Raw genomic sequence first — 15,848 nt, 5'->3', positions numbered from 1 at the left:
CGGCGGCACGGAGAGAGGAAGCACGGCTGCCCTGGGTGGATCATCCGGTGTGACAGCGGGGAAAGCCACGTTCACTTGGCCTGCTGGCTCCTGGCCTGTCCTTGGGCTGGGGCAGTGCCAGTGCTGGCGTCTGAACCTGGCACAGCTGTAGTGGTGGTCGTGCTGCCTCACGGCGGCCGAGCGTCAGGAATCCAGGCACAGCTCTCAGCTGGGTGACTCTCGCAGGCTGCTGTCAGATGTCAGCCAGGGCTGTGGTCTCACCTCGGCGCTTGGCTGGGGAAGCCTTTGCTCCCCTGGGAGCTGACGGTGGGGCCTCCGTTTCTTGCTGCCTTTCGGTCTTGTCACGTGGGCCTCTCCAGAGGGTGTCTGGCAGTGTAATTTTTACTGAACACTTCTAGGCGCCGGGGAAATAGCTGCAGGGTGGATCCGTAGAACTACCAGCTGGAGGTGGTATGAACTGGACCCCAGTTCCATCACCTCCGGACCATGATAAGCCTCCACTGTGACTAGTGGACTCTGGTGTTTTGGGGTCCCAGGAAGTGATTCAAAACCAGAATTTGGTCCCCAAAAAAGTCTGGCTGTGGCCCTTCCTCCAGGGCATGGTCACCCCAGTAAGTGGCCAGGGCCCTCTGGGGGGCTTGCCGACAGGTCTGTACATACTCTGATGGCTGCAGGCTCCCTCCTGAGGAGACCCAGGCTTCCCTTCCACCTGCAGCTGTGAATTTGTTTCGCTGAGGTCCACTTCTGGCCGTGGGTCACTGGCACGGCCTTTCCCGTTGGTGAGAAGCTCGTTCAGGGCCAAGGACAGGAACATGTCCAAGCAGACTGCATGCTTGACTCTTTCAGGGTCTGTTTCCCGGCACCTGTCAGAGAGCAGTCTGCAAAGTACAGACTAACTACATTTAAAAAGTGGATTTTTTTTTCTTTTTCTTTTTGGCCGTGCTGCAGCATATGGGGTTCCCAGGCCAGGGATCAGATCCCAGCCACAGTCCCGACCTAAACTGCAGATTCGGCAACACTGGAATCCTTAACCCACTGAACCAGGCTGGGGATCGAACCTGTGTCCCAGCACTGCCAAGATGCCTCCGATCCCCTTGCGCCACAGCGGGAACGGCAAAAGATGGATTTTAATATGCGAGCTGGCTGAAGAGCTGCTGGAAGTCTTAAAAAGCAAGAAGACGGAGTCCCCATTGTGGCGCAGTGGAAACGCATCCGGCTAGTATCCATGAGGATGTGGGTTTGATCCCTGGCCTCACCCAGTGGGTTAAGGATCCGGCATTGCTGTGAACTGTGGTGTAGGTCGCAGACATGGCTGGAATCCCAGGTGGCTGTGGCTGTGGCTGTGGCTGTGGTGTAGGCCGGCAGCTGTAGCTTCATTTTGACCCCTAGCCTGGGAACTTCCATATGCCTCGGGGGTGGGGGTGGGACCCTCCACCCCCAAAAATTTTAAAAATAAAATAAAAGTTCATAAATACACCACAAATTTGATCTTCTGCAACTATTCATACTCGTTATGAGAAATTTGAGATGTCAGAATTTGTAAGGAGGCACATAGTTTTTTGTTTATTTGTTTTGGTTTTGGGGGGTTTTTTGTTGTGTTTTGTTTCATTTTTTGCTTTTTAGGGCTGAACCTGCCGCATATGGAAGTTCCCAGGCTAGAGGCTGAATGGGAGCTTCAGCTGAGGCCTGCACCACAGCCACAGCAGCACAGGATCTGAGCTGCATCTGCGCCCTACACTGCAGCTTGCAGCAATGAAGGATCCCTAACCCAATGAGTGAGGCCAGAGATTGAACCTGCTCCTGACACCACTGCAGGCAGTAAACCTGCTGTACACGACAGGAACTCCCAGGGTTTTTTTAATAATTCTTTTTCAATTTTCAATTTTTTTAAAAAAAAATTTGTGCTGTGTGTTCCTTTCTTTTTTTCTTTTTTCCTTTTATACATATTTTTTTCTTGCAGGGAGGGGGTGGCCATGCCTGCAGGATGTGGAAGTTCCTGGGCCAGGGATCAAACCTTTGCCACAGGAGCCAGCTAAGCTGCTGCGGTGCCAGTGCCAGATCCTTAACCTGCTGTGCCACAAGGGAACTCCTAATTTTAGTGTTTTGAGCATCCTTCATGCTTTTTTCCACAGCGGCTACATTCCCACCGACAGTGTAGAGGTTCCCTTTTCTCCACATCTCACCGGCATTTGTCGTTTGTGGTCTTTGAATGATGGTGGTTCTGGCAGGTGTGAGCTGGGGCCACGGTGGGGTTTTCATTTGCATCTCGCGGGTGATTAGTGACGTGTTGAGCACTTTTTCCTGTGCCCGGTGACCATCCGCGTATCTTCTTTGTTAAAATGTCTATTCTGCATGTTTTTAAATCAGAAAATTTTGTTTTTTTCGGTGTTGAAGTGTAGGAGCTGTTTAGTACATTTTGGCTATCAACCCCTTATTGGTCACCTGCTGAGCAGCTATTTTCTTATTCAGTAGGTTGCCTTTTCCTTTTGTCGGTGGTTTCCTCTGATGTGCAAAAGCTTGTAAGGCTAATTAGGTGCTATGTGTTTATTTTCGCCTTTATTTCCTTTGCTTTAGGAAACAGATCCAAAAAATACTGCTATGATTTATGTTAAAGAGTGTTCTACCTATGTTTTCTTTTCGTCTAAGAGTTTTATTGTCTCTGGTCTTACATTTAGGTCTGTAATCCTTTTTCTTTTTTTTTTCAGGTCTGCACCCACGGCATATGGAAGGTCCCAGGCCAGGGGTCAAATCGCCACAGCCACAGCAATGTGGGATCCAGCTGCATCTGCCCCTATGCCGCAGCTCAGGGCAACGCCGGATCCTTAACCCACGGGGCGAAGCCAGGGATCAAACCTGCGTCCTTATGGACACCATGTCAGATTTTAACCTGCTGACCCGTAACAGGAACTCCAGTTTATAGTTTTTGATGCAATGGTAATTGGGATTGTTTCCTTAAATTTCACTTTCTGATAGTTCATTGTTAGTATATAGAAATACTTTACGTTTCTATACATTAATTTTGTTTCCTGCAACTTTACTGAATTCATTGATGAGCTCTAGTCATTTTCTGATGGTGTCTGTAGAATTTTCTATGTATGGTGTCATGTCATCTGCGAACAGTGACAGTTTTACTTCTTCCTTTCTCACTCAGACTACTTTTATTTCTTTTTCTTGTCTGCGTGCCATGGCTAGGACTTCCAAGACGATGTTGCATAAAAGCAGCAAGAGTGAGCATCCTGATTTTGTTCCTGATCTTAGAGGAAACGCCTTCAGCTTTTCACCACTGAGTGTGAGGTTAGCTGTGAGCCTGTCCTGTGGGGCTTTTGTTAAGCTCAGGCATGTTCCCTCTGTATCCACTTGGTGGAGAGGTTTTTTAAAATCATGAATGGATGTTGAAGTCTGTCAAAAGCGTTTTCTGCACCTGTTGAGATGACTGTAAGATTTTTATTCTTCAGTTTGCTAATGCGGTATACCCTATCAATTGATTCATGAATCCTGAAACACCCTCGCATCCCTAGGGTAGACCGCACTCGACCATGGTGGGTGCTTCTTTTCATGTATGATTAGATTGGGTTGGGCGTTCCGGCTGTGGCGCAGTGCTTAACGAATCCGACTAGGAACCATGAGGCTGCGGGTTCTATCCCTGCCCTTGCTCCGTGGGTGAAGGACCCGGTGTTGTTGCCCTGGGCTGTGCTGTAGGTCTCCGACGCGGCTCGGATCCCGCATTGCTGTGGCTCTGGTGGAGGCTGGCGGCTACAGCTCCGATTCGACCCCTAGCCTGGGAATCTCCATTTGCTGCAGGTGTGGCCCTCGAAAAGACAAAAAGCCCCCCCCCCAAAAGGCTGGGGCTTGCCAGTGTGTTGCTGAGGATTCCCGCATCTCTGTTCACTGGGATGCTGGCCTGCAGTTACCTTTCTTGGTGACGTCTTTGTCTGATTTTTGGTATCAGGGCACCGCTGGCCTTGTGCAGTGAGTTCAGAAGCATATTCCTTCCTCTGCAGTTCTTTGCACTTACTTGAGAAATTCTTCTCTAAATATCTGGTAGAATTCATGTGTGAAGTCATTTGGTTCTGGACTTTGTCTGTTAGGAATTTTTTAAATTACCGATTCAGTTTCATTACGGGTAATTGGTCTGTTCGTATTTCCTATTGCTTTCTGATTTGGTCTTGGGGGAATTGTACATTTCTAGGAATTTATCTATTTCTTCTAGGTTGTCCATTTTATTGGCAGATAGTTGTTTGCGTTTATCTCCTGTGATCCTTTGCATTTCTGTGGTGTCAGCTGTCATTCTCCTTTTTTCATTTCTGACTTTTATTGATTTGAGCCATCTCTTGTTTTCTTGATCAGTCTGGCTAAAGGTAAATCAATTTTGTTTATTTTTTCAAAGAACCAGCCCTGAGTTTCACTGACATTTTCTATTGTTTTTAAGTCTATTTTATTTATTCTCTGATTTTTGTGATTACTTTCTTTTTGCTAACTTTGGGTTTTATTTGGTTTTTTCTTTTTCTAATTTCTTTTGAAATAAGTTTTGGTCGTTTATTTGAGATTTTTATTCTTTCTTTCTTTTTATTACTCAATGAATTTTATCACATCTATACTTGTACAATCATCACAACCAAAATTATAGCATTTCCAGCCCAAACCCCCAGCCCACCCCCCACCTCCCAACCTGTCTCATTTGGAAACCATAAGTTTTGAGCTGCAGGAGGTGTTTATAAATTTTGGAGATTAATCCCTTTGGAGTTGGTTCATTTGCAAATTTTTTTCCCATTCTGTGGGTTGTCTTTTCGTTTCGTTTAGGGTTTCCTTTGCTGTGCAGAAACTTTTAAGTTTATTTAGGTCCTATTTGTTTATTTTTGTTTTTGCTGTCATTACTCTAGGAGCTGGATCTGAGAAGATGTTGCTGCTGTGGTTTATGTCGGAGAGGGTTTGGCCTGTGTTTTCCTCTAAGAGTTTTATAGTATCCAGTCTTATATTTAGGTCTTTAATCCATTTTGAGTTTATTTTTGTGTACGGTGTTAGGAAGTGTTCTAATTTCATTCTTTTACATGTGGCTGCTCCACTTATTGAAGGGGCTGTCTTTTCTCCGTTGTATATTCTTTCCCCCTTTGTCAAAGATTAGTTGAATGTGGGTGCATGGGTTTAATTCTGGGCTTTCTATCTTGTTCCCCTGGTCTATATTTCTGTCTTTGTGCCAGTACCATACAGTTTTAATGACCATAGCTTTGTCGTGTAGTCTGAAGATAGGAAGCCTGATTCCGCCAGCTCCATTTTTCTTTCTCAGGATGTCTTTGGCTAATCTGGGTCTTTTGTGCTTCCAAACAAACTAGAAAATATTCTGTTCTAGTTCTGTGAAAAATGTCCTTGGTAATTTGATAGGGATGGCATTGAATCTATAGATTACCTTGGGTGGTATAGTCATTTTGATTGTATTGATTCTTCCAGTCAGAGACCATGGTATATCTTTCCATCTGTTTGTGTCATTTTTGATTTCTTTCATCAGTATCTTCTAGTTTTAAGAGTAGGGGTTTTTTGTCTCTTTAGGCAGCTTTATTCCTAAGTATTTTATTCTTTTTGATGTGATGGTAGATGAGATTGTTTCACTAATTTCACTTTCTGATTTTTCGTTGTTAGTGTATAGAAATGCAGTCAATTTCTGTGTATTAATTTTGTATCCTGCGACTTTGTCAAATTCACGGGTGAGCTCTGACAGTGTTCGGGTGGAGTCTTTAGGATTCGCTAGGTATAGTATCATGTCATCTGCAAACAGTGATAGTTTTACTTCTTCCTTTCCAATTTGGATGCCTTTTATTTCTTTTACTTCTCTGATTGCTGTGGCTAGGACTTCCAAAACCATGTTGAAGAGCAGTGGTGAGAGCGGACATCCTTGTCTTGTTCCTAATCTCAGCGGGAATTCCTTCAGCTTTTCAGCATTGAGAATGATGTTCTCTGTGGGTTTGTCATATGTGGCCTTTATCATGTTGAGGTGGGTTCCTGCTATGCCCACTTTCGGAAGGTTTTTTTTTTTTTTTTTTTTTAATCAGAAATGGGTGTTGGATTTTGTCAAAGGCTTTTTCTGCATCTATTGAGAGGATCATATGGTTTTTATTCTTTCGTTTGTTCATGTGTGTATCACACTGATGGATTTGCGGATATTGAAGAGCCCTTGCATCCCTGGGATAAATCCCACTTGAACATGATGTACAATCCTTTTCATGTATTTTTGGACATGGTTTGCTATTATTTTCTTGAGGATTTTTGCATCAGTGTTCATCAGTGAAATTGGCCTGTAGTTTTCTTTTTTTGTGGTATCTTTGTCTGGTTGTGGTATGAGGGTGATGGTGGCTTCGTAGAATGAGTTTGGGAGTATCCCTTCTTCTGCAATTTTTTGAAATAGTTTCAGAAGGATGGGTATTAGCTCTTCTCTAAATGTTTGATAGAATTCTTCTGTGAAGCCATCTGGTCCTGGACTTTTGTTTGTTGGAATTTTTTGTTGTTTTTTTTTTTTGTCTTTGCCATTTCTTGGGCTCCGCCCATGGCATACGGAGGTTCCCAGGCTAGGGGTCTAATTGGAGCTGTAGCTGCCGGCCTACACCACAGCCACAGCAACTCGGGATCCGAGCTGCGTCTGTGACCTACACCACAGCTCACGGCAACGCCGGATTGTTAACCCACTGAGCAAGGGCAGGGATCGAACCCGCAACCTCATGGTTCCTAATCGTTAACCCCTGCGCCATGACGGGAACTTCTGTTGGAAGTTTTTTAATCACAGTTTCAATTTCAGTTCTTGTGATTGGTCTGTTCGTCTTAAGATTTTTCTTTATTTTATTTTATCTTATTTTATTTTTGTCTTTTTGCTATTTCTTGGGCCGCTCCCGCGGCATATGGAGGTTCCCAGGCTAGGGGTCGAATCGGAGCTGTAGCCACCGGCCTACGCCAGAGCCACAGCAACGCGGGATCCGAGCCGCGTCTGCGACCTACACCACAGCTCACGGCAACGTCATATCCTTAACCCACTGAGCAAGGGCAGAGACTGAACCTGCAACCTCATGGTTCCTAGTCGGATTCTTTAACCACTGCGCCACGACGGGAACTCCTTGAGATTTTTCTTATTTCTTGAGGTAGGCTTGTATTGCTATAGTTTCCTCTTAGAAATGCTTTTGATGTACCCCATAGATTTTGGATTATTGTGTTTCCATTTTCATTTGTTTCCAGAAATTTTTTGATTTCTTCTTTCATTTCTTCAGTGGCTTATTGATTGTTTAGTATCGTATTGTTTAGCCTCCATGTGTTTGTGGTTTTTCGCAGGGTTTTCTCCCATGTAGTTGATTTCTAGTCTCATAGCATCGTCCTTAGAAAAGCTGCTTAATATGGTTTCTTTCTGTTGTTTTTTTTCTTTACCCACAACATATGGAGGTTCCCAGGCTAGGGGTCAAATCAGAGCTATAGCCGATGGCCTACGCCACAGCCACAGCAATGCAGGATTGGAGCCAGGTCTGCAACCTACACCCCAGCTCACGGCAACACCAGATCCTTAACAACCACTGAGCGGGGCCAGGGATCGAACCTGTGTCCTTATGAATGCTAGTCAGATTCATTTCCACTGAGCCAGGATGGGACCTCCTCCAGTCTCTTTCAGCAAGGAGTTGCTCTGTAAATAGCTGTACTTTGCTGCCCATGAAAGGAGGCAAGCTCAGGGTCTTTCCACTCTGCCATCGACAAACACTCTCCTCTAGTTTTGTGTTTTTAAATGAAATATGCAAGCAAGAAAAGTTGGAGTTCCCAGTGTGGCTCAGCGGGTTAAGAGCCCAACTAGTATCCATGAGGATGTGGGTTTGAGCCCTGGCCTCGACCAGTGGGTCAGGGATCTGGCAGTGCTGTGAGCCGTGGTGTAGGTCGTAGACGTGGCTCGGATCCTGTGTTACTGTGGCTGTGGTGTGGGCCGGCAGCTGCGGCTCCAATTTGACCCCTAGCTTGGAAGCTTCCATATGCCACAAGTATGGCCCTGAAAAAAACAGAAAAAAGAAAACTTTTGAGGACGGCTCTTCTAGACAACTGGATTTTTAGAATTTCGCTGATATAAGTCCTCCTGTGCCGTGGGGTGGTTTTGCCAGCTCGTGCATAATGCGTCTCTCCAAAGCAGCTGGGGGCCTGCCTTTTCTGCCCCCCAGGTCCCCTCAGCACTCTTTCATCGGTGTCCTGATCCACCGTGATCATCTGAGGGCTATACAGACAGTCCGGGCGCCTGCGGGCGAGTCGTGACACAACTGAATCCTTCTGGGGCAGAGTGGGAAGGTATAGTGATGTCACTTCTGTGTAGAGGCATCTGGTGCTGGTGAAAGTTTACTGGGCTGGGAAACCTTTCTCATCAGGTCCCCAGCTTCCTGACGGGTGCTAAATGTTGCGTGGGTTTGTTCCACTCATGAGAAAGCACGTGTGGAACACACATTCTGCGGTTAGACTCCTCTCCTGGTTACGTTTACAATAATTTCATCATTCTCCAAAAACTACCCATTTTCTCCAGTAATAAAACTGGCACATTTAATTCTTCTATTGTGCTATTAATGTACATAATCTCTTAATTATGTATTTTCTTATTTATGCATTTTCTTTACTATTTTGGTAGAATATTCACGACTGTTCCACTGGGCTTTTCTTTTTTTTTCCTTTTTTTTTTTTTTTGGTCTTTCTGCTATTTCTTGGTCTTGGGCCACTCCCACGGCATATGGAGATTCCCAGGCTAGGGGTCCAATTGGAGCTGTAGCTGCCGGCCTACACCACAGCCAGAGCAACACGAGATCCTTAACCCACTGAGCAAGGGCAGGGATCGAACCCGCAACCTCATGGTTCCTAGTCGGATTTGTTAACTGCTGCGCCATGATGGGAACTCCAAGGGATGTTTAGCTTGACCTTCTCTTTCAAGGACACTGCAGTTCTTAAATCTTCACGTTCTTCTCGGATGACCCTCCAGCAGAGAGAACGGACAGAGGGCACATCTGCCTCAGTGGGGGTGCCTGCCAGGAAGCCCCCACGGTGGAGGGGCCACCAGCGCACGGGAGATGTGCCACTGCTGCACAGCCCCCTTGAGCCCCTCTACTAAGAAACTTCTAGGCCGTGCCAAGGAGTCAAAGCAAGGAGCAGGAGCTCCCCCAGGACCCAGCCGTCGGCAGCACGCAGTTAGCACCTGGCCCTGCGCGCCCCTTCCTTGGGCCGGGCTGCTCCTCTCACATTGTTCTCCCTGCTTTTTCTCCCGCGGGGTCTGGTGACACCTCTTGGCCGGGTCCCACGCCCCCTCTGTCTCGTTCGTGGCGGTTGCCCTGAGCTCACCGAGCGGGGCGGGCGGGGGGGGGGGGCGGTGGAGGCTGGCGCGGAGCTTCGGTTCCCCGCGCCCCTCGCGCCCCCCGCGCCCCCCGCGCCCGGCGACGCTTCCGCAGCGGCCGTGGCGCCAGCCGCTGGCCTGACCCTCGATGTTCTAGCCTTCACTCTCTGGGGTGAAAAGAGTTCCCACTTCCTCACATTTCTGGGTCGATTGCTGTCACTGCTCCTGTCGAAACAGCCAGTGACGGCTGATGCGCGCTGCCAGCCCTGTGTCACCCACTCGCCTCCACCTGCACGCGCAGGGCACCTGCCTTCCCGCCCAGCGCGGAGGACGCCCCTGGAGCCGCCCCGTCGGCGGTGCCTGGAATAAGCGCAGGCGGCCCTCCGCCCCATCCCGGCTTCTGCCGACGCCCTGGCCTGGCCGGCCGCCCTCCTCTGCTACCAGTCCCTGAATCTGTCCGGAGAGGCTAGGCCTTCAGGAACACACTTAGAATTTTCCCCCGTTTTGGCCACACTGTGGCATATGGAGGTCCTGGGCCAGGGATCAGAGGTGAGCTGCAACTGCAACCGACACCAATCCTGTTGCACCGCAGTGGGAACTCCAGGAACAAATTTCTTGGTTTAAAATCACAAGAGTTTTGGGAGTTCCCATCGTGGCTCAGTGGTGAACGAATCCGACTAGGAACCATGAGGTTTCAGGTTCGATCCCTGGCCTTGCGCAGTGGGTTAAGGATCCAGCTTTGCTGTGAGCTGTGGTGTGGGTCGCAGATGCGGCTTGGATCCCGCGTTGCTCTGGCTCTGGCGTAGGCCAGTGGCTACAGCTCCGATTGGACCCCTAGCCTGGGAACCTCCCTATGCCGCGGGAGCGGCCCTAGGAAAGACAAAAAGACTAAATAAATAAATAAAATCACAAGAGTTTTTTCTCACTCGGGCTTCCTGGGCATTGTGGCCTGAGGGCTCTGCTCTGGGACCCAGGCTAACAGAGGAGCCGACATGCCTCCTAAAAGCTGCAGTTCCCTGGGAGCCTGCGCAGCGCGGCTGCTTCCGTGTGGAGCCACGTCCTTAACATTCACTCCCGCGCTGGCTGGCTTTCATCGTGATTTCTTCTTTGAGCCCTGGCTCACCATAACATGTATTTCACAACGTCTAGATATACGGGCGTCTCTAGTTATTCTGTGTCATCTGGTTTTGCCTTAATTCAGCGGCACTCGGACGTGTTCTTTATGAGTTCGATTGTGTGATATTGGTTAACGTGCGTTGTGGCTCAGCACGTGGTCAGTTTTGGTAAATTTCCCATGAATACTCAGAAAGAACGTGCCTCTGCAGTTACAGTGTTGGGCGTCCTCACGGTGGGTGTCTTCGTTTGAGTTCGTTTGTCCCCTGTGCCCAGCGCGGAGGTCGCCCCTGGAGCCGCCCTTGCTGACTTACTGGTCTGTGGGTCCGTTCTGACAATCACTGAGAGAGACGTGTTAAAATTTCCTACTATGACTGTAGACTCATCTGCTTCTCTTCGTAGTGGAGCTTGAGGTATTACGAACCCCTGTAGCTAGCTGCATACAGTCTCACATGTCATCTCATCTTGGTCATTTGACCCCGTATCATTTTGAAATACTTTCTTTTCTTTCTTTTTTTAAGGACTGCATCTGTGGCACATCAGAGCTGCAGCTGCTGGCCTATGCCACAGTCACAGCAATGCCAGATCCAAGCCACATCAGCAACCTATGCTACAGCTCATGGCAACGCCAGACTCTGAGCAGGGCCAGGGATCAAACCCACATCCTCATGGGTACTAGTCGGGTGCTTTATCGCTGAGCCATAACAGGAACTCCCTGAAATGCTTTAACTCTAGTGATGCTTGTGCCTTAAAATTTACTTTGGTATTAAAATAACATTACCAGCTTTGATTTTTTTTTCTTTGTCTTTTTAGGGCCACACCTGCAGCATCTGGAGGTTCCCAGGCTATGGGTTGAATCGGAGCTGTAGGCAGCGGCTTACACCACGGCCGCAGCAACGCCAGATCCGAGCTGCATCTGCGACCTCCACTGCAGCTCCTGGCAATACTGGATCCTTAACTCATGGAGAAAGGCCAGGGATCAAACCTGTGTCCTCATGGATACTAGTCAGATTCGCTTCCACTGAGCTACAATGGGAAGTTCACCAGCTTTGTTTTAATTCATTCGTGAGTGATATATATTTTTTCTTACTGGTAATGTTTCATTCTTAAGATGTGCTTCTTAAGTCTCCTTAATGCGAGGCCACCAGGGAGCGTCCCAGATGCGCTTCTTAAAAGCAGTGCGTACATGGTTCCCCCGAAGCTTTTCCGTTTACACGTAACTAATCCATCACAGGTTTGCGCTCATTTAAATCCCGCCTCAGTGTTCCTTTCATACTTTTTCTTTTCTTTTTTCTTTTTGTCTTTTTTGGGCCACACCCGTGGCCTATGGAGGTTCCCAGCTAGGGGTCCAATTGGAGCTGGAGCTGTGGCCACGGGCCTACACCGCAGCCACGCCAGATCCGAGCCGCATCTGCGACCTACCCCACAGCTCGCGGCAACGCCGGATCCTTAACAACCACTGTGTGAGGCCAGGGATCGAACCCTCGGCCTCACGGTTGCTAGTCGGGTTCCTCAACTGCTGAGGCGCGCCGGGAACTCCCGCTTCGTACTTTTCAGCTGACTTGGTACTCCTTTTACTCTCCTTTGGCCTTCTCCTGCTCTGCTAAATGTTTTATTATTCCAATTCTTTCTCCTTTTAGCAACTAGGTACAAATTCTTATTTTCTCTCCCACACAACAAATCACCACAAACTCGCAACTTAAAACAACACACCTTCAATTATCTCACTGTGACTGTGGGTCCAGTAGCTGAGTGTGACTGCAGGTGCCCCGCAGGGGTCAGCTGGGGCCGAGGTCCCCCGGAGGCCTGAGCAGGAAGATCCCACCGCCAAGTCCTGTCCCTGCGGTGGGAGGACTAAGGGCTGGCCTCCTGCTGGCCACTGGCCGGGGGCGATCTTCGGGCCGGGGGCTGCCCTCGGCTCCTGGGACAGGCCCCCCGCCCCTCGTCCTTCCTTAAGGCCAGCAAGAGAGCAGTCTGAGGAGATGGACTCTTCCAGAAGGTCGTCGGCTCGTGACCACAGGCGTGGCAGCCCGTCCCCTTTGCCGCATCCGGCTGCAGACCCTCCCGCCCTCGAGGAGAGAGGACGGGGCTCGTGGGCCCGCCTGGGGTGGGTCTGCCCAGTGGCTCCGAGGCCGCCGCGACCGTCCGCTTTTCTAACTGCGAGACCCGTAGCCTCGCCCAATAGATATGCTCTTACTTTGTGTGTGTTTTCGAGCCCGTGAGCCTGGGGCATCGGTGTTAGTCTTTTGCACACACGCTCGCATGTGTTCTGTCCCTCGTGCCCCCTGCCTGCACCTCCACTTCCCACGCGGAGTAACCTCGGCCTTCTCTCCAGCGCGGCTCTGCTGCTTCTGAATCCTCCTAAGGTTTCGTGTCCAAAGGTGTGTGTATTTTGCGTTAATTTTTTTTCCCCCTTTGAAGGAGTAAAAAGATTTTTCTAGTTTGTGTTTTAAGGTTTTGGCCGTTGTACTCTGGGGAGCCCTGGGGTGCGCGCTCGCTGGCCTCTGTACCCCTCCTGCTGCTGGGGTTCGTCATGTGCGCGTATCAGAGCCGTGACCTGGTCTCTTGGTTTTAAAAAATTCTCTTTGGGAGTTCCCGTCGTGGCGCAGTGGTGAACACCTCTGACTAGGAACCCTGAGGTGGCAGGTTCCATCCCTGGCCTCGCCCCGTGGGTTAAGGATCCCGCATAGCTGTGGCTGTGGCTGAGGTGTAGGCCGGTGGCCGCAGCTCCGATGAGACCCCTAGCCTGGAAACCTCCATATGCCGCGGGTGCGGCCGTAAAAAGACAGAAAAAAAAGATGTTGGCGGGATGCTCAAGGTCTGGGCAGCGCCGTGTCCTCCAGAGGAGGTTCGTTTCGTATCTGCAGGAGCCCAGGCGAGGGGCAGCTCCAGATCATCTTCGTCTAGTCGGGGGGGGGGGGGCAGTGATTTGACGCTGGGGCTCCTGTTTCCCCAAGAGATGCTCTATTTGCAAGCGTGGAGTTCTTCAGGCGTCTTACCCAATAGAGTTGCCAAATAAAATACAGGATCCCCATTTGAATTTGAATTTCAGATAAGCAATGAATCGCTTTTTAGTCTATGTCCTCAAAATCATGTCCTTTTTTTCCTAGCTGAACCCAGAAACCCTAAACCCGAGGCCTGCCCAGAGCTCTGGGTTATAGATTCTGTCCCTTGCCGCTGGGACCTGCAGGAGCCCTGCTCCTGTGGCTGCCTGCAGTCCCCGGGCGGTTGCTGCCGGTGCCGCCCGTCTGCAGGTCCGGGAGGCCCCCACGCCCTCCTCCACCCGCCCCCAGTCCTCGCTGCCTTGGTCTTTGCTTTGCCTTCAGATGGGGTTATATCCCATTCCCACTGCCCGTCTTTTCTATGGCATCACTGGGAAGTCCAGTCTGAGCCTCCTTCGCTGCCATAGCAGAAGCAGCTCCATGTGCAGAAGCTTCTGGAGCTTCTCCCTTGGAATTTGGACAACACTGACTCACCGACTTCTACTTTTAATTTTGCTGTAAAAGGTCTGAGGAGAGTCCAGTTTGATTTCTTTTTCGACGTGGGTGCCTAAATAAAGGTTTTTTTTTGAAGTTTTTTTAGGGCTGCACTCGTCATATGGAGGTTCCCGGGCTGGGGGTGGAATCAGAACTACAGCTGCCGGCCTACACCCCAGCCACAGCAACGCGGGATCCAAGCCACAGCTGTGGCCTACACCATAGCTCCCGGCAATGCCGGATCCCTGACCCACCGATTGAGGCCAGGGGTTGAGCCCACATCCTCATGTATACTAGTTGGATTCGTTTCCCTTGTGCCACAATGGGAATTCCTGAATAAAGTTATTTTTTAAAGGTTCAACAACCTACAGCCTAACCAGGATGTATCTGTAGCCAGTTGTTTTGTTTGCTGGTATATTCTTTGTCCTTTTTTTTTTTTTTTTTTTTTTTTTTTTCTTTTCTAAGGCCACACCATGGCATGTGGAGGTTCCCAGGCTAGGGGTCTAATTGGAGCTACAGCCGCCGGCCTACGCCACAGCCACAGCAATACCAGATCTGCCACCTACACCACAGCTCCCGGCAATGCTGGATCCTTAACCCACTGAGTGAGACCAGGGATCAAACCCGCAACCCCATGGTTCCTAGTCAGATTCATTAACCACTGAGCCACGATGGGAATTCCCTGTCCTTTTTGTCTTAAGATTCATTTCAGGAAGTTTTTGGACCTCATTGCTCAGTATTTTCCCCATCACTAGTCCCCAGGTTCTAGAGACGCTAATCATTCTCACGTGTTAGCATCATCTGTTTCTCCTCCTGTTCCCACCTCCTTGTCTCCGCTCCCAGTGAGCCCCCCACAGCCTTTTCTGCCCTGAGCTCTACGCTCCGCTATATCCACTCTAGTTCTGGCTGCTTCTGCTTTAGCTGTTGGTATGTAGAACTGAGTATTTTTTTTCTTTTTCTTTTTCGGGCCACACCTGCAGCATATGGAAGTTCCCAGGGTAGGGGTCGAATCAGAGCTGCAGCTGCTGGCCTAGGCCACAGCCGCAGCAACACTAGATCTGTGCCACATTGGGCACCCATGCCACAGCTTTCGGCTGCCCCAGATCCTCAACCCACTAAGTGAGGCCAGGGATAGAACCTGCACCCTTACAGACATAATGTCAGGTTCTTTTTTTTTGTCTCTTTGCCATTTCTTGGGCCACTCCCGGGGCATATGGAGGTTCCCAGGCTAGGGGTCGAATCCGAGCTGTAGCCACCAGTCTATGCCAGAGCCACAGCAACGCGGGATCCGATCTGCGTCTGCGACCTACACCACAGCTCATGGCCACGCCGGATCCTTAACCCACAGAGTGAGGCCAGGGATCGAACCCGCAACCTCATGGTTCCTAGTCAGGTTCATTAACCACTGCGCCATGACGGGAACTCCCATTATATCAGGTTCTTAACCCGCTGCGCCAACACAGGAACTCCAGAAACTCCAGAACTCAGTAACTGTTTGTTTTCTATTCTGTGGTGACTCTATTACTTAACTTCTCATGACTGTATCATTTACCTCCTTGGTTTTTTTTTTTTTTTCCCCCCCATCTTGTCTTTTTTTTTGGTCAGCACTGGAGGAGAGTGGAAGTTCTGGGGCTGGGATGGAACCCGCGCCATCGTAGCCACCTAAGCTGTTTTGGTGATAATGGTGGATCCTGGAGTTCCTGTCATGGCTCAGCAGTTAATGGACCCGACTAGCATCCATGAGGACACAGGTTCGATCCTGCACGGGTTAAGGATCCGTCATTGTCGTGAGCTGTGGTGTAGGTCGAAGACAAGGCTCGGATCTGGTGTTGCTGTGGTTCTGGCATAGGCCAGTGGCTAGAGCTCCGATTAGACCCCTAGCCTGGGAACTTCCATATGCCTCGGGCACAGCCCTCGAAAATGCAAAAAGCCAAAAAAAA

The 15,848-nt window shown here is 49.4% G+C and overlaps 1 protein-coding gene across 18 annotated transcripts in view; it reads left to right on the top strand.

The window, feature by feature from the left end:
- IQANK1 (IQ motif and ankyrin repeat containing 1) overlaps positions 1 to 15,848 on the top strand; it is a 43,926-nt gene that overhangs the window by 13,748 nt on the left and 14,330 nt on the right. The window contains exon 3 of one of the 18 annotated variants that reach the window (XM_085021529.1): positions 15,514 to 15,659. The exons of the other annotated variants lie outside the window; for them this stretch is intronic. Within the exon in view, the coding sequence (XP_084877655.1) occupies positions 15,590 to 15,659 (70 nt within the window). The 5' untranslated portion in view covers positions 15,514 to 15,589. The remainder of the gene's footprint in view (positions 1 to 15,513; positions 15,660 to 15,848) is intronic. 18 annotated transcript variants of the gene reach the window in all.

This window comes from Sus scrofa, chromosome 4, assembly GCF_054392235.1.
Source record: "Sus scrofa isolate SSC_HxYL_T2T_F1_AM1 chromosome 4, Sscrofa_HxYL_maternal_Yorkshire_Landrace_v2.0, whole genome shotgun sequence".
NCBI classification, from domain to species: domain Eukaryota; kingdom Metazoa; phylum Chordata; class Mammalia; order Artiodactyla; family Suidae; genus Sus; species Sus scrofa.
This window is presented reverse-complemented; position numbering and strand designations above follow the sequence as displayed.